The sequence below is a fragment of the Vulpes vulpes genome, chromosome 9 (genome assembly GCF_048418805.1).
Source record: "Vulpes vulpes isolate BD-2025 chromosome 9, VulVul3, whole genome shotgun sequence".
NCBI classification, from domain to species: domain Eukaryota; kingdom Metazoa; phylum Chordata; class Mammalia; order Carnivora; family Canidae; genus Vulpes; species Vulpes vulpes.
In genome coordinates this window covers 78,812,659-78,838,119 of record NC_132788.1, presented here as the reverse complement: position 1 = coordinate 78,838,119, position 25,461 = coordinate 78,812,659, and the positions used below count along the sequence as shown (strand labels likewise).

Here is a 25,461-nt window from a genome sequence, read left to right as displayed (position 1 = left end):
GCCATCTCGGGGCTCAAGTCTCTGAGCAGCCTTTAATTCTGAAAGCTTTATGGCAAAAGCAGCTCTGCTTTTTCTGCTAAACGTTACGTAGGTGAGAAAAAAAATAAAACCAGAAAAATAAAGAGCAACTTCATCCATTTCTTCATTTGTTCATTCATTCAAGCATTTATTCTATGGTCCAGGCCCTAAGCTAGGTGTGGGCTGGTCACTGAGGAAAATACAGTCTCTGACTTTGCAACAGTCAGATTCTAATAGGACAGGCAGGCACTGCAAGCGGGCACAGGTGCTAGAAGCGGGTCACGGCCGGTAGCTGTGGCAGTAGTGAAGAGGGCGAAAGGCCCAATCTGTGGAGGAGGTGGCATCTGGGTTAGAGCTTAAAAGAAGTCTGTGTGCTGGTCAAATGGCAAGGTAGGGCGAGAGGAGGGAACAGTATGTACCCACTCAGAAGAAGGCAACAGGTATGTCTGGGGAATAGATGAAATTTGCATGACTGAAGCATCAAAGGGCACTGGGCATGTATAAGAATTTGAGGGGCAGGAGACAAGACCATCATGCAGATGGTTCTAAGGAATGAGAGAAGTGAGCAACACAGATGATGTGTACCTGGATTTCAAATCCATTTATTTAGAGCTGGTTTTCCACAGGTATATTAAGAAGAGATTCAGTGAAGAGTAAGATAAACCAAGATATCCCAAAAAATCCTACAATGTTTTATTGAAAGCTGAGTTACCATTAAAGAATTAGGAAAATTCTATGGCACCTATCAGTGAATTACTTGAAAATCAGAGAGAAGATACTTATCTTTAAGGTATGGTGCATTACATAGCCCTCGCTGCCATTAAGACCCCCTGATTTACATAGCTACAACTATAAAACTCAGCAATGAGAAACCTTTTTTGCTTTCTTCCCTCTCAATGGTCCATGTCATACTGCTCTAATCACACCACTATTAATGATGCCCGGCACAGGAGTCAGAACTGGTTTAACTCTGACCATGCTACCTGTTAACCTGTGTGACCCTCAGCAAGCTATTAACCTCTCTGAGCCTCTGTTTCCTCTAACAGACCCATCTCTTAGGGACACTGTTGACATTTGGTGAGACAAGCTTGAAATAGGTCTTTCTATTTCCGTTTTAATAAAGAGTAAACGAGGGATGCCTGGGTGGCTCAGCAGTTAAGCGCCTGCCTTCAGCTTGGGGCATGATCCTGGAGTCCTAGGACCAAGCTCCACAACAGGTTCCCCTCAGGGAGCCTGCTTCTCCCTCTGCCAATGTCTCTTCCTGAATAAATAAATAAAATCTTTTTCTTAAAAAAAAAAAAAAAAAAAGAGTAAACGGGACTCAGAGAGGTTACATGACTTGCACCAGACCACACAGCTAGAGAAAAGCCCTCAGACCTCACACCGGGGCTTCTGACTCACTCTGCAATCCAGTTCTCTTTCTGTCACAATTATGGTTTGGGTTTTTTAATTTTTGTTTTGTTTTTTTTTTTTTTTTTGGGTGATGATTTTCAATGGTAAATATAATTAAATTTCAACTCTGATGACCTTTTTCACACTGTGGAAATAATAAAAGTTTTTGAATAAAGACAAAATAAAAGGGGAGTGAAGCATAATAAGAACTGTAGCAAAAATAGCACTGGATGAACACTTTGGGTGGATTGCATGGTGTGTGAATTGTATCTCAATAAAGCTGTTAAAAATAAGAAAAATTAAAATAGTACTGGGTGAGAAGTGAAGTGAGCAATGTGGCATTTAGGAGCGGTAGGATTTTCAGGAAGTCACATTTGCTGCTCCATTTCCTTACCTGTAAAATCGAGGTACTATTACCTGCACAGTCTGTGCCAAGGAATTAACATAAGATGGGATCTCAAATGATAAAATACATTGTGATGCTATGATGACACTAAAAAATAACTTGAGGGGGGAAGGGAGAGGAAAGAAATAACTTGAGGAGTGCTTGGGTGGGTGGCTCAGTCTGTTAGGCATTTGCTTTGGGCACAGGTCATGATCCCAGGATCCTGGGATTGAGCCCTGTCTCAGGCTCCCTGCTCAGCAGGGAGTCTGCATCACCCTCTCCCTCTCCCTCTCCCCCTCCCCCCTGCTTGTGCTTGCTCTCTTTGCCAAATAAATAAAATCTCAGAAAAAAGAACTTGAAATAAAATTTTAAAAAAAGAACTTGAGAACAAAGGGGCTTTATTAATTTCCAGTGACACATGAACCTCCTAAAATGTATAAGAAAAGACGTCTACCGCAACTCTCAAACACCTGTTCATGAGGTCATCCCTTCTCAAAATACTGAAAGTCACTAAAATATCAGCAGCAGGAAGTTCTGGAAAACACAGATTACATGAGCTTGCTTCCCTGTGGCACCGTTACAACATAATCAGAAGGATGTATTTTCCAAATGAAGGGCTTCCTAATCTGTTGGCACAAAAGGTCGGGAGAAAGTTCTGCTTTACCAATCACATGGGCTGAAGAATCAAAATAAACACAAGCATAGCTTGAGTTGTCCCAAGCCTATATCAGAATCCCAAGTCACCCCTGGTCTGCTCATGTTCAAAGGTACCCACACTGTGCCAGACTCAGAAACAGACCCCTTCTGAAATTCCCTTCCCATTTTATGAAGGAAATGTAAAATGAAATGTTACTTGTTTTCTCTTTCAGGAGAAAGACCATTTCTACTTTCTCAATTCCTGACTTAGGGTTTCAGAGAAATGAAACATTAATAGCAAGGGCTTTATACATGCAAAGACAAAACATGATTTTCCACTGTTTTTAAAAGGCTGAGGTCATTTTTGCCCCAATTCCTATATAGTGGTAAGCTTAAAATCAAGCCATTTAGCTCACAGTCAGGTCCTATAAATCAGTGGAAAAAATAAATGGGAAAGCATGCCAAAACGTAACCATAGTAACACCACAGATGCGTCAAGAAATGGTGTGCTCATTTGCTTCATTCCCCATTTCTTAAATTGGAATCTAAGTAGGGGAAAAATTACACAGAGAACACTCATGATTCTGCAAGTACCAAATTCTGCAAAACTACATTCAAACTGCCATCCCAGAACTTCAGAACAGCTATGATACAGCTACAGGAGCAGCCCTGGATGGGGAGAGTCCAGAAGACCCAGATCTGAGTTATCAGTGACTTGATGTCCCCATGACTTGTTTCCCCATTTGTAAATTGGGTATGAAAAATCCCAACCTCAAAGAGTTATTCAAAGAGTATATCAGAGTCAGAACAATGGTGGACTCAGGAGACCACAAGTCCTGGTCACCTTCAGACTTTTTACTGGCTTACCTTGGTGCCCTGGGTTCTTGATCCATAAAAAGAATGATAATCCCTTCACAATCCATGCGATTTACATGAGGAATTATTATTAATCCAAGTGTAAAGAATTATTACTAGGATATAAGGCTACAGTGTTGGATTCCAATGCTGAAAGACTATAAGAACTGAGGCCCAGAGATTCACATGAATGCATTATCACAACATTTTCTCGTTCAAATGTAGCTCTGCCTCTCAGCAGAAAGAGACAACCTTGGGGCACTATCCCAAGTTCCTTACCCTCTGGAGCCTTGCTTATATTAATAAGTAAAATGAAGAGCAAGGGGCTGTTCTAAAAGCTTATCTTTAAAAGTCCCAGCCTAGACTTCTGGCCTAAGTCCCTGAAGATCTATGGTGCCTTACGTTAAGTTCTGTTTATCATTCTGCAGTAGTATCAGGAAATATTAGCACTCCAGCACACCATTAGCACCATTTTTTAAAAATACTTAAAAAGAAAAAAAAAAGAAAAAGAAAGCCTTTATGGCAAACAAATCACAGTAATAAGCAGGGTACCTTCAACTCCAAATGATTCCTCTCATTTTTGCTAGTTAAAAGATGTTATTGCTAAAAAAATAAAATTTCAAGTTTTGAAGGAAGTGGTAATAAAAGTAAAATGCCAAGTACTAAAACCAAAACCATCCTTTCTTCTTAATTTTAAATAAAATGAAATAATTGTAAGTCCCCACCCCCCACCCCCAGGTTTCCTTATATTTAGCTATGTAGGGATGTAGCTTGATAAAGCACGGTAATCTTTCCCTGCAACTTTACCGGCCCCATAGACTGACTTCCTCCTTCTCTTCCTCCTTTCATCCTTCCTTCCCTCAATACAAAAACCTTGCTTTCACAGTCCCTGTTCTATGTCTCACTTTCTCAGATTTGGTCTGATCTAATGGGTTTGTGAGATTTGACTTTTTAATTGGTGTAAACCATTTCCTCAAATGAAATTATGCATGAAATCCAGATCTATGAATTGGGTCATGTTGGGGAAGAAGAGAGGGTCCACTGAGGCATCCACTCTGCTGAGAGGCCATGAAGAACTAACTCCCTGATCTCTGCAGAAGTCAATCTGAAAGCTTCTGGCCTGGTCCACCCCATTAACAACAGTGATAGTTAACATTTACGCAGGCTTACACCATGCCCATGCTTTGCAAAATGCACTTACGTGCCTCATCCCATGGGCTCCTCCTAGCAGTCCTATTGAATTAGTAACACTCAGACATCCTTTCCACTGATGTGAAAACCGGCCCTTACAAAGGACAACTAATTTACCTGGCATTATAAGCAAGTGGCAGAGCCAGAACCCGAAAGTCAAGTAATTTACCTTGTGCTATGCTATATGTCCCATGGTCATTTATGATTCCCTGGACTTAGGGAGTCACTAATGTGATCAAGCCGAACAGTGTTCCAGAACCAGCTTGTGAGCTCTTCTGGCTCCCTCAACTTTGCACGCATCCACCCACCAGTTAGATGCCCTGAACTGGCTACTTACAAGGCACAGCATGGCGGTAAAGGTTATCCCTTATGGTCTGCTGGAGCTCATGATCAGGAGACCCTTTCTGGAATCGCTGATTGAGAAAATGTCGCAGATCCTTGTTCAGTTTTCCTCCTGTAAGCAATATATAAAATAGAAAGAACACATCAACATTTGGGCTTCTGAGAGACTGAGCAGCTGGAGAGCTGTGTGTAGGAATGCCACCTGAAGCCATTCTAGCCAGTCCACCTCAGTCATTAGGAGAACTCCAGGTTTTCCTGAACACTAGAAAGCTCAAATAACAAAGAATTTAATCTTGGCTATTACATTTAAAATGCGTGCTGCAGACACTTGCAAACAATAGAGAGTAGGGGCACTCGGGTGTTTCAGTGGTTGAGCATCTGCCTCTGACTCAACTCAGGTCATGATCCCCGGGTCCTGAGATTGGGTCCCAACACCAGGCTCCCAGTAGGGAGCCTGCTTCTCCCTCTGCCTATGTCTCTCATGTATAAAGAAATAAACTCTTTTTAAAAATAAAATAAAATAAAAATAAAATAAAGAGAGTAAATGGCTGAAATCTTAAAGAAAACAATGTATAAAATGTTCTTTGACCAGGGATCCAATTGTACAAAGGTACCCTATGAATATACTTGCAAAAATCTGCAACATCTCCAGTATTGCTAATTGCAGCATTTTTATAACAGAAAATAAACAAAAAACAAACAAACAAAAAACCTGGAAAAAAACCACGAGGGATCAACTAAGTAAAGCACAGTTCATTCATATCGTAACTACTCCAAGAAAGCTAGACTTGCATGTGTTGGTGTCAAAGGAAAATATGCAGAGTAGTGCAGACTGTCTGATTCCTTTTGTGTAAAAAGGAATAAAGAAAAGGAGAGACACTGCATTGATGTAAGGAATCATCACAAAGTTTTAACATCAGTTTCCTCTGGGTAGAAGGACATAGCTTGGGAAGTAAGGGTGAAGATGTCCCTCTTCATTCCATAGACAGAGATACAGAGATTTTACTATGCTGTGTTGGTTTCCAAACACTAGATACATATTGCTTTTTCATTGCTGTTGTACAAGCAACAGTTACCTGAGTGAGTCTGTGTATTTCTTTGTAATTCTCTACATTAACAAAACAACAGCTAAAAATATTACTATTACAGAAATAATGTCACAGAAAGGAGAAGGTAACCAAATGTTCTTTTTCAATTACAAACACAAATTATAGTCTACAGGATCAACAGAAGGCTTGTAGATCAACTTAGCTCACATTTATTCTTAATGGAGAAAGATGGTTCAGTGACAGCTAAAAATAACCAGGCTAAACTCGTCCTTCCATTTTTAGACCAGATAAAAATTAGGTAAGCGCATTTCTAGCCTTAGAGAAACAATGTAGCAATGCAGTATCTATGTGAGCCACAAAAATTCATGTCTTCAGATGATAACTTCCCCATGGTCAAAAAGAGTCAATCATGAGAATGACAGTGATGGTTAAGATGATGATATGTCCCATGCAGGGCAGGAAACTACCAATCTTTATTTAAATATCATGTTCAAAACAAGATTCCCTATTACAGATGATCTTTTTTTTTTTAATTTATTTATGATAGTCACAGAGAGAGAGAGAGAGAGAGGCAGAGACACAGGCAGAGGGAGAAGCAGGCTCCATGCACCGAGAGCCCGATGTGGGATTCGATCCCGGGTCTCCAGGATTGCGCCCTGGGCCAAAGGCAGGCACCAAACCGCTGCGCCACCCAGGGATCCCCGAGATGATCATTTTAGAAGAGACTAACAAAACCCAAAAGGAAAACAAATATATTTGAGTCAACTTTAGGTCATTTAATAAATATTCAACTACTCATCAAATATTTGGTGAATAAAAGACAAACATCCATCTATTCACTGACCACCCTTCCCCCCAATGGGCACAAGATCTGAACAACTTACAAAATAATATATTTGAGTGACCGTTAACCACATGAAAAGATAGTCAATATCATTAATTATCAGAGAAAGGCAAATAAAAGCCACAGTGCAATCCTACTATATAACTACTAGAATGACAAAAATTTAAAAGACTGACAGTATCAACTGTTAGCAAGATGTAGAAAAAAAGGAATTCTTACACACTGTCAGTGGGTGTATAAAACAGTTCATTCTCAGGGTGCCTGAGTGGCTCAGTCAGTTAAGTGTCTGCCTTTGGCTCAGGTCATGATTTCAGCGTCCTGGGATTGAGTCCCATGTTGGGCTCCCTACTCAGTGGGGAGCCTGCTTCTCCCTCTGACCCTCCCCCTGCTTGTGCACGTGCGTGTTCTCTCTCTCTTTCTCTCTCTCTCCCTCTCAAATAAATAAATAAAATCTTTTTAAAAATGTTTTAAATGGATCATTCTCTTGGGAAAAGAATTTAGCAGACTCTTACAATGCTAAACCTTCACTAACAAAATGACCCAGCATTTCAACTCTCATTTATGCAAAAAAAAAAAAAAAAATTTAAAATAAGTGCACACACATACAAACACACAAAGCTTATGGATGAGTAAAGCACAGTTCATTCATATCGTAACTACTCCAAGAAAGCTAGACCTGCATGTGTTGGTGTCAAAGGAAAATATGCAGAGTAGTGCAGACTGTCTGATTCCTTTTGTGTAAAAAGGAATAAAGAAAAGGAGTGCTTCACAGCAACTTCATTCACTATATAATAATCTAAACTTAGAAACAATGCAAATGTCCATCAACAAACAGGTAAGCAAATTACTATATTCAAATAGGATGCTACACAACAATTAATGGAAACAAATTACTAACACACAGTAATATTCATGCATCTAAAACACAGAATACTGAGCAAAAGAAGCTAGACACAAAAGGCAACATTCTGTATGATTCCATTTATATAAAAAGTTTAGAACAATCTAAACTATAGTGACAAAAAGGTTAGTGGTTACCTGAGGCTGAGGGCAGGCAGAGACAGACTGCAAAGGTACACAGGGGAGTAAGATTTGGGATTCCACCAATGTCAATTTTCTGCCTTTGTGACTGCACTATACTTATGTAACAGGTTATCAATGAGAGGAAACTGAGTGAAGGGTACAGGGGATCTCTATACTATTTTTTATACCTTCCTGAGAGCCTAGAGATAAAAAGATTTTTTAAAGATGGAACACAAGGGAAGTTTCTTTCTTTAAAGATTTTATTTATTTATTCATGAGAAACACACACACACACAGAGAGAGAGAGAGAGAGAGAGGCAGAGAACAGGCAGAGGGAGAAGCAGGCTCCACTCAGGGAGCCCGACATGGGACTCGATCCGGGGTCCCCAGGATCACACCCCAGGCTGCAGGTGGTGCTAAACCGCTGTGCCACCGGGGCTGCCCACAAGGGAAGTTTTTGAAGTAGATGCCAATACAGAAAATCTGAATTGGGACAGTGATAATATGGGTTTATACATTTATCAAAACTTAGGGAACTGTGTGTGTGTGTGTGTGTGTGTGTGTGTGTGTGTGCGTGTGTATAATCTTTTTTTTTTTTTAATTAACTTTTATTGGTGTTCAATTTACCAACATACAGAAAAACACCCAGTGCTCATCCCGTCAAGTGTCCACCTCAGTGCCCGTCACCCATTCCCCTCCAACACCCGCCCTCCTCCCCTTCCACCACCCCTACTTCGTTTCCCCGAGTTAGGAGTCTTTATGTTCCGTCTCCCTTCCTGATATTTCCCAACATTTCTTTTCCCTTCCTTTATATTCCCTTTCACTATTATTCATATTCCCCAAATGAATGAGAACATACACTGTTTGTCCTTCTCCGATTGACTTATTTCACTCAGCATAATACCCTCCAGTTCCATCCACGTTGAAGCAAATGGTGGGTATTTGTCGTTTCTAATTGCTGAGTAATATTCCATTGGCGTGTGTATAATCTATAGTATGTATATGACACTATTCTAAAACGGACTTCAAATGTCTAAAAATACATACATAATTACAGAATGACTATGTCATAGGCATTGTTTTTATTATTTTTTAAAGACTATTTATTTATTTACTCAGGAGAGGCACAGAGAGAGAGGCAGAGACATAGGCAGAGGGAGAAGCAGATTCCCTGTGGCGAGCCTGATGTGGGACTCAATTCCAGGATCCCAGGACCCTGGATCAGGATCTGAGCCAAAGGCAGAGGCTCAACCACTGAGCCACCCAGGCATCCCATAGGCACTGTTTTAAATGCTTAATTATCAATTTCCCATTGGAGAGATGAACTAAAAGAAAAATAGAGTAAATCTTGGTAGCAGTTAAGACTAAAGCTTGGATTTAAAGTCTGGCTCCACTATTTATTAGCTAGTGAATCAGGCACATTGATTCATATCTGAATCTCATCTGCAAAAATAGAGCACTGATAAAACAGTAGCTTTTTTAAAAAAGATTTGTATTTATTTATTCATGAGAGACAGAGAGAGAGAGAGAGAGAGAGAGAGAGAGGCAGAGACACAGGCAGGGGAGAAGCAGGCTCCATGCAGGGAGCCTGACGTGGGTCTTGATCCTGGGTCTCCAGGATCATGCCCTGGGCTAAAGGCAGTGCTAAACCACTGAGCCACCAGGGTTACCCAAAGCAGTAGCTTTGCTACAAAATTGTCACGAGGATTAAATGAGGTTCCAGTGGTGCCTGCAAAGAAAAAGCACTCAATCACTCAATGAAAGATGGAAATTGTCATGACAATGTAGAGTGGACAACTGTTAAGGTGAGGAGGGATATACCCGAAGTTAGTTCAAAGATGGCCTCTACTCTTTTTGAAAATGCATAAGCGTAAAATCCATTCTATTACTTAGAAAAAGCTGTACACAAAATGCGGGCATAGGGAAATTTGGATTAAAAGATATTTCTAGAGTTTCTGGAAGGGAATAAAACTCTGCTTCTGCTAAAATTGTCTAGACATATGTAAATTGGTTAGCATTTAGTGCACACTTATTTTTGGCACTGTGCTGGAGTTGAAATGAACCTAACTGGTAAATCACTGATATTTAATAGTCACACCTATCACCTCTATCTCTAGGTATAAGATAACCTGGAATTTGACCAAAAGAATAACAATGTTTACCATCAAAATCTTCATTGTTTAGGACCTAGAGTTTATACTTCCCTTAGGAGGCCCAATTTTATACGTTAGAAAGACACTGAGCCATGAGTAGAAAAGATGTTATGGGATCCAAATATACTGCTTGAGTCAAAAGCAACATCCCAAAGAAGATTCAGGTTACAGTATCTCTTTACCCTATATAGAATACAGGTTTACACATTCTTATGGATTACAAGCAGGTACCTATCAAGATAAACCAGGAGCTTATAGATTAGAAGGCATTCTCAAGACATAGGCACTCTTGGTTTACACTTGAGCTTTACGTTAAAACTAGCCAAGCTAGCTAAAGTTTATGATCATCAAACTAAAACTCCTCTCTACTGCAGATGTGCAAAAGGGCAGGGTTAACTATGCTGCCGGTTAACATTTACTCTGTGTTCTGTGACATTTGTAAGCGAAAAGCCTCAACCTTCCCATTACATTAAGAATACTGTACTTTTTGGCATCTAATCTCAAATTAATTGCCAATTATTCCAGGGTTATGTCTATAAATCTTCTCCTAATTGTCAAGGCAGTGAGCCAATGAAATAATAAATTGCTAGAGAGTTTGTCATAGCATCTTCACTTTCTTTGAAATACAAGATTCGTTTTTGCAAATGGAAAAGAAAACATAGGTCAGAAATATATGGAACTCTTTCTAAGGAAAGGATTCAGAGCTTATTTTAGGACAATTTTATAATTTCATTGACAATAATGAAGCTTACTCTCTGTCCTGGATTTGCCATTATTTTCTATTTTCATATCAATGTATCTGAAATTCTGTCTCTTTTAAATTTACAATAACTGCTGCTTTTCCCATTCACATTAGTTTATAGAAACTTAACCATATCAACTGATGTAATTTTTGCTAATTATTTTAAATGTTGTATAATATTCCACTTAAAAAAAAATGTATCGGGCAGCCCCAGTGGCTCAGCGGTTTAGCATTGCTTTCACCCGGGGTGTGATCCTGGAGACCCGGGATCGAGTCCCAATTCGGGCTCCCTGCCTGGAGCCTGCTTCTCCCTCTGCCTGTGTCTCTGCCTCTCTGTCTCTCTCATGAATAAATAAAATAAAATCTTAAAAAAAAAAGTTATCCCTTGTAGGGAATTAGGCTATTTTGAATGTTGTTGTCAATACAGTAATGCTATAATAAATGTCACTGTAATTCTTTTCTTTTCAAATGTGTGTATATACAGGAAAAAACATAGTATATATACATGGGTCAGTACTACTCACAGTTGTAGGCATCACTAGAGGTCTTGGAATATATCCCCCACAGATAAGGGGGGACAATAGTGTTAGTGACAACTGAGCATTCTATCATACACACACACACACACACACGCACACATCTCATATATTTATTTCATGTATGTCTCATATACTATATTTTTTCTTTTACATTTCCTCTTCTGTAACCTGCCTATTCATATTCATATATTCATCGTGCATTTTTCTAATGGGCCATCCTGTTACTTTTGGTAAGATGTTCGTTATACATTCTGGATATGATTCCTTTATCAGTTACTTAAATTGCAAATTTTGCCTATTACTGCTTAAACATGAAATGATCCCTTAAACATAACTGTGTAGCTTTTCCAAACTTTCTACTCACATGCTAGATAGCTTTCTGCCAAATCAACTAGAAGCATCATTTTCAAAGTGATGGATTATGAGGGGACTCTGCTTGGTCTCATCTCTATCTCCTAGAGTACAGATCCCAAGGGAAAATACTAGTCAATAGAAATAATCTTCACAGTCAAGAAATTAGGTGTCCAGAGCTATTACTTGTGAGTTCTCTTGAATCATCCATTTCTATCCAACCAAGGAGGCAAAACATAACTCTCTCTGTGTCGTATAAGCTCCAGAACATCTACCTCGAGAAGGTCAAAGAACAGTATTTCATTACAACTAGAATTTCGACTTTAATACATTTCAAATTTTCATTGCCCAGGAAAACTTGTGTAAGGATATTAAATTAATAGCACTTTCAGGTGATAATGGTTAGCACACAATTTCTTCAAGGAATGATTATAGTTGTAGGGAAGATGTATTTATTAAAGCAACACAAATGGTTTGTATTGCAGTGAGTTATTACAGGAAAAAAATCTGTGTCAGTTTAGCAGTTTTACATTTATAAAGGATAGGGCTTTTTATAAAAAAAAAAAAAAACACCAAAATTATAAATTGAAATACATATCAGCTAGTTTTATTGTCACTTAAACTTACAATCTGAAATACACTTAATGAGCTTTGTCTGAAAAAGATTTTGCTATGCGTTTCTAATACATTTTTCCTAACACTTTTCTTACTGTACAAAAAATATGAATTACAGGGGAGTTAGTATTTAATGGGTCCAGAGTTTCAGCTGAAGATGAAAAAGTTCTGTAGGTGGATGGTAGTGATGGTTGCGCAACAGTGTGAATGTACTTAATGCCACTGAACTGCCTACTTCACATGCTGAAAATGATAAATTTTGTTATAGATATTTTACCACAATAAAAAGGTAAAATAAATTATGAAAATACACAAAAGTATGACAAAGAAAGTTAAAAATCAACTGAACTTCGTTTGTATCACCATTCATGCTAGTACTGAATGCCCTGTGTACGTACACATAAACATACACACAGATAAACTTATATAATACACGCACACATTTGAGGAGATTCATTCACTCATTCAATAAATATTTAGTAAGTACCTACAGCCAGAAAAATCTGTGGGCCTGACAACACAGAGAAGGGACTGACACACGTGTTTTAGGAAAACTGCACAGGGCTGGCCTCTAGGCAGAGGTCATTGTTAAGATGAGAAGTAAAAGGAAGATAAGAAGCAAGTTAGCTCTGCCAAGTGTCGGGTAACCAGTGCTCTAGGCAGAAGACACCACATGTGCAAATGTCCAGAAATAGAAAAGAGGCTGGCCTGTTAGAGAAAGAGTATGGAGCTTGGACAGGGATGGCACACACTGAGGTTAAAAAGAGAAGCTGGGGCAGATCATTCCGTGCCTCACAGGCCATGATAAGGAGTTTGCATTTTATTCCAAACTCAGTAGGAATGCACTGAAGTGATGTCATTCAGGGAGCTAAGGAAGGCCTGGTCTGAATTCTGAGATCCCTCTTGCAGCTGGGTAGTAGTAGGGCAGGCAGAGGGAGGTGATAGGGTGCAGCCAATGTTGCTGATGACACAAGACTGGAAGTGGCCTAGACAAAGGAAATGGATAAGAAGACGGAGGGCAGGAGGGCAGAGAGGAGATGTCATTTCAAGCTGGAACTGAAGGTTTGTTCAAGTGATGAGGGAAGATATCAAATGCAAGAGAGGATTCAAAAGGGTCTCCAGTGTCTGAGCTTAACTGTTGATGACCATGTGGGAATAGAATACAAAGTTCCATCAGATACCTACTAAATAGATGTGGGGGCACCTGGGTGGCTCAGGCAGTTAAGCATCTGCCTTTGGCTCAGGTCATAATCCGGGGATCCTAGGATGGAGACCCAAGTCGGGCACCCTGCTCAGCAGGGGGTCTGCTTCTCCCTTTCCCCATTGTTTGTGGCCGTGCTTTCTCTCTCCCAAAAAGATAAATAAAATCTTTTAAAAAAATAATGAGATGCAGAGGATCATGCCCTATATGTGGATTTATATCTAAATGTTCTAACAAATAATTCACAAACATTTCCAACCTACTAGCAGTGCTCAAAAAAAGTTTTAATAATTCATAGTATTTCATCATCTCATTCCATCACAATCTATTACCTATTACCAATTAGTAAGCAAATGAATTGTTTCTACTGTGATTATCTTTCTTGGATAAATCTATCTGTATTTATTTTCTCACAATCCTTGCAATGGAAATACTAGAACAAAAAGCATACAAATGATACAAACTCTCCCCCAAAAGACTCTTATCCAGTTTGATTTTAAATGGCCCCAAAATAGTAATGTGGAATCATCATCATATTATCAGTTTTATGTTATCAGACATTTTGATGTCTTTCCTTTAAAAAAATTATTTTAAACAATGCTGTAATGGAAAAACCTTGAATATGTATGTTTGCTGAAATCTACTGGAAGTGGAATTACTAGAATAATGAGAATGAATATTACTTTATAGATTCTTAGTAACATATTAACAAATTGCTTCCCAGAAAAACTTCTACTAAAGTCTAGAACAAGTAACATATCACTAATCTGACAAGTCCAGTGTCAAAATGAGGATCATTTTTCCCCTTCTAAGTATGCATTTTTGTTTTGTTTTTAAAATAATCTCCACACCCTACATGGGGCTCAAATTTACAACCCTGAGATCAAGAGCTGCACTTGATGGGATGAGCACTGGGTGTTATACTATATGTGGGAAAATTGAATTTAAATTTTTTTAAAAATGTAGGATGCCTGGGTAACTCAGCAGTTGAATGTCTGTCTTCAGCTCAGGAAGTGATCCCGGGGTCCTGGGATCAAGTCCCACATCAGGCTCCTGCATGGAGGCTGTTTATTCTCCCTCTGCCTATGTCTCTGCCTCTCTCTGCGTCTCATGAATAAATAAATAAAATCTTAAAAAAATAAATAAATAAAAATAAATTTTAAAAAATGTAAAAGAAGCATTAAAAAAGTTAAGCCAATAAAAAAGAGCCACATGCTCTAGCAACTGAGCTAGCCACACATCCTTAAGTATGCATTTTAAAAAATTTTCCACCAATAATTCAAACATGCCAACATCATATTATACAAGCAACATGGATGGTAAAAATATGTTTCTTTTCATTTTGAGAAACTGCTGGTTGCAATGAGAAAATTTATGTGGAGAATGGCCTGTGGCAAAATAATGGATGAATTCCATTATCATATGTATTTAAGTAAAATGAAGAAACAAACAAAACCCTTTGCTTCTACACACACACAGATTGAGAACACTCAGTGTGCCAGTTCTTACAGAATTACTTCCAAACCTGCTTCTTCCAAATGACATGCAAGCATTGGTTACAATGAAGGATCAGCAAAATTTTTCTATAAAGAGGCAAGGCTCAGAAAGCACGTATTTTCCACCTTTGGAAGCACCTGTGGACTCTGTCCAACTATAAAGTTTGCTTTTATAGTATGAAAGCAGCCATAGATTATATGTAAAGAAGGTTTTTTCCAATAAAACTTTATTTACCAAAAAGGGCAGCAGATTTGGCAGATTTGTCCCTTCGACCAGTCTGCTAACTCCTCACCTAGATGCTGGTCCAGGTGAGCTACTCTTCTTATATAATTCTTAGGGTAGAGGGCATTGATTGTCTCCAAGGGTAGCCGTTGCAGGATAACCCAGAAACCTGCATTTCTGGGCTCCACCCAAAACTTACTGAATTAGAAATTCTTAGGGTCCAGTTCAGCAATCCATGTTTTAATAAACCTTCCAGATGATTCTAAGACGTGCTGAAATTTGTGACCAATGGTCATTAAACCAAAGCAAAGCTCCCCTAACAAAGTGTTGGGAACCAGGCTCTGAAAATGGGCCTATTTCCCTATTGTCACCAATGGTCTCCATCTCTCTGCAAACCACAAGTGCTGTTAGTCCTCCCAGGCTAATAATAACACTTTACAATAACAAGCACAACACAAATGACTCCAGGAAGGTGGGATGTCATCAAACGTGCAGAGATTGAGTCCATTCCCCTAGTGGCACAAAGACAGTTGTTATTTCAGTCCTGTTTCTGTAAAACTTAAGAAGAAGAAGAAGAAGATGATGATGATGATGGAGGAGGAGGAGGAGGAGGAAAAGAAGAAAGAAAAGAGAAAAGAAGGGGAAGGGGAAGGGGGAGGGGAGGGGAGGGGAGGGGAGGGGAGGGAAGGGGAGGGAAGGGAAGGGAAAGGAAGGGAAGGGAAGGGAAGGGAAGGGAAAAAGAAGCTGCAGGATAGATTTGTGAATGTGGATAAAGCTCTATAAACTACTATTTACATTTAACTCCCCACATGGATGAGCACAAAACATTCTGCTAGCACTTCAGGACATCTACTTTATTATTATTTTCTGCCTGTATTCTCTCTTTTTCTCCTGGTGAATCTTTTTATAACAAATTTCATCCCACAGTGAGAAAAGGCTTGAATTAAGCATGGAAAGAAAAGTACAGTTTAAATTCCATCATCTCTATTTTTTCATTATTTCCAGCCTTTTGTGCTTCGTATATTTATTTCAGTTAAACTAGTATAGTAGAATAACATCTGTTCAGAAAAAAAATAAAAGATTTACATATGGAAAGGCAAAAGACAATGTTGCTCTGTTGGCAAAGTAATATAGCTGACATGAGCTAATCAACAGCAAGGCTGAAGTCAGATGTTTCCACGCTCAGAACCCTGAGTGGAATCTGAAGACATTTTTGTGTTCTTCAAGAAGACACTTTATTCTTTTTTTAAAAGACTTTATTTTTTTTAAGATTTTAAAAAATTTATTCATAAGAGACAGAGAAAGAGAGAGAGGCAGGGACACAGGCAGAGGGAGAAGCAGGCTCCATGCAGGGAGCCCGATGCAGGACTCAATCCCAGAACCCTGGGATCACGACCTGAGCCAAAGGCAGGTGCTCAACCACTGACCCAGCCAGACGTCCCTTAAGACTTTATTTTTAAGTAATCTCTACACTCAATGTGAGGATTGAACTTCTGACTCCAGATCAGGAGTCGCGCGTGCTCTTTGGACTGGTGTGCCAAGAAGACACTAAATTCTTAAAAAGATACTTCATTGGGATCTAACTGAATCTGCTCAGGTGACCTGCTGGACTCAAGTGATGCCAGTGAACATTAAGTGAGCACTTTCGATGGGCCAAATACAGTGCTAAACCTTAACTTTACAATCCTCATCCCAACCCGGCGAGATTGGTTCTATTTCTAATCCCATTTTATAGAAGAATAAACTGAGGTTCACAGACAGCCCCACCACTCAGATAATTGGGCACAAATTGCCCCTATGTGCATCTCAATATAAAAACCAAGACTGGGGTGCCTGGGTGGCTCAGCGGTTGAGCATCCGCCTTCGGTTCAGGGCATGATCCCAGGGTCCTGGGATCGAGTCTCGCAACGGGCTCCTCCCGGGGAGCCTGCTCCTCCCTCTGCTTATGGTCTCTTCCTCTCTCTGTGTCTCTCATCAATAAATAAATAAAATCTTTAAATAAATAAATACATACCAAAGACTGACTTCCCATCTAAACAATCACACAGTTGTTCCAACATCCTCTCGACGTTCAGCATATGTAGAAACCAAGAAAGTGACATCTGAGTAGCACTGACTTCCAAAGAACATTCAGCCAGGGAGTCCAAGCAAAGTTTCTTTCCAGGAACCAGAACCTGTCCTCTTGGCTCTTAGGACACTGTTGATTAGTAAGGTATTTTAAATGCTTTTATGCAAATGCAAACAGATCCCATCAGCATCCCAAGGCTGGGAACATCCATAGTAATTAGCACAGCTCTGCCCCTACCCTGTGAGACTTTGAGCCTTTGCCCAATTTAGTCTCAGACAGGAATGGATAATCTGGGTCACAAACTATATCCTAATATGGTCTGCTATCATTCACGCACCAATAGGCTGGGGCCAGAGTTCCAGGGGCTCTGACCTATATTAAGAAATCTCATACAAAACAGGGTTACAGTTGAGCGTGCCACTCCAATTTCTGCTGGATCAGGAGGACAGAGACCACCAGCAACATCCCATCATTTCATGGGTCTGAAAAAGGTGAGACCGTTTCCCATAAGCCACGCGTCCCTCTGAGTATTCTTTGCACAGCACCCCTCTTTAAATATTTTTCAAAGCTGGAGACAGGTTTTCCTTGTAATGCCTGGGTGGCTTAGCAGTTGAGCAACTGCCTTTGGCTCAGGGCATGATCCCCAGGTTCTAGGATCGAGTCCCACATTGGGCTCCCTGCGAGGAGCCTGCTGCTCCCTCTGCCTGTGTCTCTGCTTCTCCCTGTGTGTCTCTCATGAATAAATAAATAAATCTTAAAAAAAAAAAAAAAAGCTAGGGACAAAAGAGAGAATCACAAGTATGTGGTCTGAGACAGGTGAGAATGGAAAGGAAAACATGTCAGGCTGCCAGGCATCAGTAGGATTCTAGAATATACGTAGGCAAAACTTTTCCATGAGGTCATACAGTAAATTCCTTAGGCTTTGCAGATTGTAAGGCCTATGCACCAATTCCTCTGCTTTTTTTAGCAGGAAAAGATACCAAGTAATGACTGCATAGCTGTGTTCTTATAAAACTTCATCACAAAAACAAGCAGCAGGCTAGATTTGGCCCTAAGCTGTAGTTTGTCACTCCCTGTTCTAGAGGATTATGTCTCTCTCATAAAACATGTTACACTTTCCTAAGACTGGCAGAGGTGTGCGGATTTATGCACCTGTGCCTGTCGAGGTAACTCTGGGTATGTGAACCGTTCCCTCAGAAATGGAGTAGGAAGGGAAGTCATGGGTCTGTGCAGATGGGGCTATCACAAAAATGCTCAACAGGTGAAAGCTACCCATCCCATATCCTCTATAAAGTAGAATAATTTCACATATTTAAAGACCTGGCTAGCCTTCAGGGAAAGTTATCAAATGACTCCTGGAATAAAATGTTACTTGGGGATCCCTGGGTGGCTCAGTGGTTTAGTTCCTGCCTTTAGCCCAGGGCATAATCCTGGAGTCCTGGGATCGAGTCCCACATCAGGCTCCCTGCATGGAGCCTGCTTCTCCCTCTGCCCATGCCTCTGCCTCTCTCTCTCTCTCTGTGTCTCTCATGAATAAATAAATAAAATCTTTAAAAAAATACAGAATAGGAAAAATGCATAGATTATAAACACAGATTTCCTTTCAATGATTGTAAATTTCATGCTTTTTCATAAATTATTTTTCTGATCATTACCTCACTCAATCCTTCTACAACCCGGGTGGTGGTGGAAGGCGGGGGGAGGTGGCATCATCCTCACTTTAAAACACATGGGAAAGACTCCTGGTGCATGGCTAGAACCAGATGTTCTATTGCCAAAGTTCTACGCTTTCCTGTCTCCACCTTTGTGACTCCAAATGAGGTACTCATTCACTCATCCAAAGAGTGAAACTTTGTTTTATTAGAACTGTATACTGAGAAGCACCTGAGTGACTGTGTCACTTAAGCCTCTGATTCTTGATTTTGGCTCAGGTCATGATCTTGGGGTCCTGAGATGGAGCCCTGCATTGGCTCTGTGCTCAGCAGGGAGTCTGCTTGCTCTTCTCCCTCTGTTCCTCCCACTGCATGCTTTCTCTGTCTCTTTCTCTCTCTCAAATCAATCAATAAAATCTTAAAAAAAAAAAAAAGTCTGTATACTGATATTCTTCACAATTGTCAATGTCATGGAAAAAACAAGGGAAGATTAAGACGTGGTATAGACTAGAGGAGTCTGACACATGGAGGTTAAATGTAACATAGTATCCTACATGGGACTCAGAGTCATAAAGAATGCTAGTGGGGAAAAAGAAAAATGGGGAAATCTGAATTAAGATTGGAGGTAATGTTCCAATGGAACAAATGGATCGTAGTTATACGAGATGTTAGCATTAGGGAAAATTTCACGAGGTTCAGGAACTCTCCGTACTGTCTTTGCAAACATTTTATGTATCTCAAATATTCCAAAATGGAGTTTATTTCTAAAAAATATATACAGCGTACCATTATATGGAATATGACTGTGTACATGGCTCTTGGCTATTTTATATGTTGCAAATCTATTCAGGTAAGAATTCTTAAGAGATTTCCCTTCCTGGGTTGACCACAGCCCCCATTTTCAGAATGCAGTAGTAGCAGACCTGGTTAAAAAAATATTTGGAAGCGTTCATTCTTACTTCATAGGCTGGTCACCAGAGATTTTTAATCTCCATAATTCTGTAAGCAATGATCACTTTCACACTCAACTATTTTCATTCCATCTCACTGCAGTCTTTCGGCTGTTATTCAAAAGTGATTATAAATAATAGGGCTATAAAAGCCATTCAATAATTAGGACACTCACTGGCCATATGCCCACCTCAACAATGGAAGGTGATTTATGTAAGGCAACCCCATCACATCTGCCAGCCTCTGACAGGCTCTCTAGTTGCACATTAACATTGCTCTTAATGGCCATCTTTTTCTTGACTAGAAAACAGACTGACAAGCCAAAGTTTTCAAGCTTTTGAAGTTTTATATACAAAGAAAGAAAAACAAACTCAACAAACCATTTCCTGCCTTGGGATTTCACGTACCCAGAGAATGGTGGGGGGGGGGGGGGAGTACAGAACGTAAACTCCGTCAGGTCCAAGTCTTGCCCATTGTCGCATAATGGGAAAGACCTAATGAAATCCAAGAACAAAAGACTTAGCCAACCAAATCTCATCCACTCAACTCATGAGACTTCACTATAGTACACAAGCATAAGCCTATTTAGAATTCATCAAATGTTTCTGAACAGTAGTACCACTAGCACTGTGGGCAAGACAATTTGTTGTTGCTGGGGTTTACCCTCTGGACATCAGCATCCCCGTTCTTGGCATTTCACAGATAAAATCTGAAATTTTCCCCAGTCACTATACCAACCCAGGCAGGACAGTCCCATCCCAGGGAGACAAGTAAATGAATATCAATCAGAGACAGTTCATGTTTAACTATAGAATTGTTTTTTTTCCATTTAGATCCAAGAGCATATTAGAAAAGAAAAATGCAAAAAGGACCATGTTGGGGATGGTTCCAAACTGCTAAGATTATATGTGTGATACGGTCATGCATACATAAGCATACATGTCTTCTAGGGTAGGGCTGCTCACCAAGTGGCAGCAGAGCTCAGAACTAAAATCAGAGGTTTGAGCTCATCTTCACATGACTCAGCAGAGGCCCTCCCTCTCTGACAAGTATCACTACAGAGGCCCTCCATCAGCATGTCTCCCATTGCTTTGCCTTATTGCATTCATAGCCATATCATTCTTTGAAACGATTTATCTTCCTTTTTCTTTATTAACGGTTACCTCGGCCACCATGAGTTTCTAGGAGAGCTGAGCCCATCTCTGCATAGAGGAGGAGTTGTCATAGACTTAGCAAACCTTTTGAGACACAGTAACTAAATTAAATTAAGAAATGAAGGATAATACTAGTTAAAATTACACAAGTGGTAGCTAAACCAGAACCAAGGAGACAGGGACACCTGGGTGGCTCAGTGGTTGAACATCTGCCTTTGGCTCAGGGTCCTGGGACAGAGACTTGCATCAGGCTCCCCGCAGGGAGCCTGCTTCTCCCTCTGCCTGTGTGTCTGCCTCTCTATCTGTGTGTGTCTCTCTCATGAATAAACAAATAAAATCTTTAAAAAAATGTTAAAAAGAACCAAGCAGACAGATGCTCCCATTTTGACTTTGACATTAGTTACCTCTATGTTCTTGGGCAATTTCCTAAATCATTCAATCTCAGTTTCCTTATCAAGAAAGTGAGTATAGGGGTGCCTACATGGCTCAGTTGGTTGAGTGGCTGCCTTTGGTTCAGGTCATGGGATTGAGCCCCACATCAGGTTCCCTGCTCAGTGAAGAGCCTGCTTCTCCCTCTTCCACCCCCCAGCTTGTGCTCTCTCTCCCCCAATCAAATAAATAAAATATTTTTAAAAATTAAAAAAAAAAAGAAAGAGAAAGCTCTGATGTGTCTTCCTCTTAAAAAAAAAAAAAAAAAGAAAGAAAGTGAGGATAATGAGAGCACCTAATCCAAACAGGATTGTCCTGAGGAACACATGAGCGCATGCAATGTAATGCTCGATAAACGGTAGCTACCCCTCCCATCATCATCTGGCTTGAAAGAAACATTATTTCAAAAATACCTTTCATGGAATTCTGTTTGTTCTTGAGAAGTGCAATTTTTTTTAAGATTCATGATTACAACTAAATGTATAAAACAAACAAGTGAAACAAGCCAGCCTTCCCATCTTGCTAGACTGCAAACTAATTAAAACCTATGTGTTATCCCCAGATTGCTTGCACACTCCTACTTCTGTACATAGCACATTGTATGGCTGAAGGTGTGTGAGCAAAGGACAGGATTTCAAGGTTGGTATGAATGACAACAGTACAAAGTACCAAACAACTACCTTCCACCCTGAAGCTCAGCACCAGACATCAGAGAATCTGGTGTTCGTTTTTTATCTCTCCATTTCTTTTTTTTTAAGATTTTATTTATTCATTCATGAGAGACACACAGCGAGAGAGGCAGAGAGATAGGCAGAGGGAGAAGCAGGCTCCACGCAGGGACTCGACCCCGGACTCAGGATCACTCCCTGAGCCAAAGGCAGCCGCTCAACCGCTGAGCCACCCAGGCGTCCCAGTCCCAACCTTTCTAACCCAGAAACACCTTCTCCCTTGGTTGTCCTCCTCCAAAATTAATCTGGCTGAGCCTCTCAGAAACAGTGACCAAACATCCTCCAGGCTAATCAACTCAGCAGTAATTCTAACAGGCGCCTGCTACACACAAACCTGTTACGGCCTGTCTGCTTCACTGTGTGGAGGCAACGCTAACAGTTCAAAGTTGAGGGTTTACTCACAATAGGGATTTTAGCTGCGGAATTCTCTGTTTCTCCTATAAACACATCACTAACAGACATGCTCGCCCCACTTCTAAGATAAACATTTTTAACACTGCAACAAAGATGCCAAATGACCCAATAAACCCAATTACTGACTGCCATTCTCAGGCAAGCAAACTCCTGACACTCCACAGTTACCAAAACATTGAAGAGGATCCAACATTTGTCAGACCAACAAACTGAACCATCCCAACACCTCAGCCTTTGGAAACCTCTGACACCCTTCTTTTCATTGCTTGATTTCAGACCTGTCCTTAGGAGAGGGAAATTTATCTTTAGAAATTAAGATGACTTTGGGCATCCCCGGTGGCCCAGCAGTTTGGCACCTGCTTTTGGCCCAGGGCATAATTCTGGGGTCCCGGGATTGAGTCCCACGTCGGGACTCTCTCCATGCAGGGAGCCTGCTTCTCCCTCTGCCTGTGTCTCTGCCTCTCTCCCCCACCCCTCTCTCTCTGTCTCTCATGAATAAATAAATAAAGTCTTTAAAAAAAAAAGAAATTAAGATGACTTTAAGTAAATATTGCCATGCCTTTTCAAATTCCCCTATACCCTAGAGGAATGCCGAATCACAACTGAGAATTCTAACTTGGTAGTAGGCCAGTATTAAAATTAGATAATGATGGGGACACCTGGGTGGTTCACTAATTGAGCATCTGCCTTTGGGTCAGGGCATGATCCTGCGGTCCTGGGCTTGAGTCCTGCATTGGGCTCCCTACAGGGAACCTGCTTCTCCCTCTATCTATGACTCTGCCTCTCTCTGTGTATCTCTCATGAATAAATAAATAAAATCTAAATGAATGAATAAATAAATAAATAAATAAATATTAAGTGATGCTGATTGGGAGTTATAATGAGAACCCGAAGGAATTCAGTTTGCTGGGCTTCCCTCACAAGGCCCTAACAGCAAAAGCAGAGAGCTACATTCTCTTTAGGTTGTCGAATGTTCTTCAATAACAGGCAACCAGCCAGGAGTATTCAGAATTTAAGTGGTAGCTGAGCATTCTCTCAAAAGGACCTGAACCTTGCTGAATGATAGAATCACTTGCAGACACATCTGAAATAATTCTGGTGCCTCAGCCTCCACATCAGACAAATTAAGTGTCTAGAGGGAGGGACTAGGCATTGCTATTCACTACCCCCCCCTTCACCCCACCCCGCCTCAGGGATCCCAATGTGCAGCCAGGGTTCGAAGTCCAACCCAGTTCTCTGATCCTGAATCTTCAGGGGACTCACCAATTGTGAGACTATCTATGCAGAACCTTCTGTTTATAGAGCATCCTCTAGGATCTCCTAAGATGAAGTACTTTGAGCTTCAAAGTAGAAATGTAAGACTCTGAACCAGTAGCAGGGTGGGATGGGCTGGAGGAATGAACATCAAGGAGAAAGGGAGGTAAAAAAAAAAAAAAAAAAAAAAAAAAAACCTCTCACACCCTCTTAAAGTCACAGCTCTGGGAATTTAAATTGCATTTCTGCCTGCCCTGACTGAGGAAGCAAACTCAAATTAGCTGGGTAGAAAATTCATCTCAAAGGATCAGGGGACTCCGGGTGACCCGTACTTTGATGTCTCTCACTGCAGCTCAGTACACTTTTCGCTTTCACACCTATTCTTGAGAGAAGTCATGAGTTACTTATATTTAGTTTGAAGAACATACATCAAATAGCAAGGGTGGGATAGGCGATAGGGGCACCAAGGTTTCTGCCCAGCTGTGATGGATGACAAAGAGCAAGGTGAGAAAGGGCGTGCTCATGGCACAAATGCAGGGCTTTCCCACACTGAAAGGAAAACACTGATGTCTTCAAAGTGGCACAGGAGGACTCCTGAAGTGGGATAAAGCACCAACACACTTAGAAAGATCTAGAGAAGATGAAAGAACAAAGAGAAGTCTCCCCCAAATTAAACACAACTCAAATGTGACTGCTGTGAACCAGGTAATTATTCTGTTGATGGGATTCCACACTCACATGAACACTGAACCACACGCTCCCTTCAAAGGTTTCCTCAAGCTCCAGCACCAGTTGATACCTTGAGTCACTTTCATTTTCATATCAAGCCCTTTACTGTTCATGGAAACAATCGATTTCATTTAATGAGATATTATTCCACCACTGGATACAGGAGCTACTACGATCATGCCCTCTCTCCAAAAGACTCCCAGGAAATAAGTGAAAAGGCTTCAAAAATGTTCCATCACCAAACTAAAAATAATAAAGGCCAGCAGAAAACCCTGTCTTCATCCAGATACCAGAATATTCCATAAAGTGCTTCTAGAGTAGCTTATCTTGACATGTACCCTATCTATAACCTTGATATGTAGGCTTTATTTATATATACTGAAATCACACTGTTATCTTTAAAGTTCAAGCTAAATCAAATTACAAAAGTAAAGCAATAACACTTTCCTTCCTTTTTCTTGTTAAAAGATGACTAGCTTAACATTTGCTTTTCTCCCCATAATTAGAAAGATTCTGGAAAGAGAAAATGTAGTCAAACAGGTTTGAGCAAAAAGTAGCTTTAAAAGTCTGATATAGGAAAGAGTGGCAATGAATAAAAGCTCCATCTCTCACTTGATAGGTATTACCTGCCTGAAAATTAAAACACACTTGGTGCTATCTCTAGAGAAGACCTTCTGTTCCAAAATGAGGGTCTAATGTTTGAATTGTGCAAGCCAAATCAGCTTGAAAAAACAGAAGGCTCTGCTAAGCTTTAGCAGAACAAGCCCTAACAGAATATGCCAAGGAATACGTTTGACAAAACAGAAGTAGAAAAATATTTTCAAAATCAGTTCTTGGCTTAAATATAGCATTTGGCACCTCAAGTAAACACAGAAAAAAACTAACTGGGTGGTGCCATGTGACTCTCTGAACTACAGCAGGCCAGATGGTGGGGTAGGTTATTCATTTCTCAGCTCCTCACACGCTTTGCCTGCCCATTAGTGACTTCACAGTTCAGGGTCCCTTAGAAGAGCTGAAAAGAGAAGAA

The 25,461-nt window shown here is 40.3% G+C and overlaps 1 protein-coding gene across 20 annotated transcripts in view; it reads right to left on the bottom strand.

Moving 5' to 3' along the window:
• MAGI1 (membrane associated guanylate kinase, WW and PDZ domain containing 1) overlaps positions 1-25,461 on the bottom strand; it is a 636,912-nt gene that overhangs the window by 244,137 nt on the left and 367,314 nt on the right. For all 20 annotated transcript variants that reach the window (XM_025985045.2, XM_025985062.2, XM_025985069.2 and 17 more), the window contains exon 2: positions 4,815-4,931. In XM_025985045.2, the coding sequence (XP_025840830.2) occupies positions 4,815-4,931 (117 nt within the window). The remainder of the gene's footprint in view (positions 1-4,814; positions 4,932-25,461) is intronic.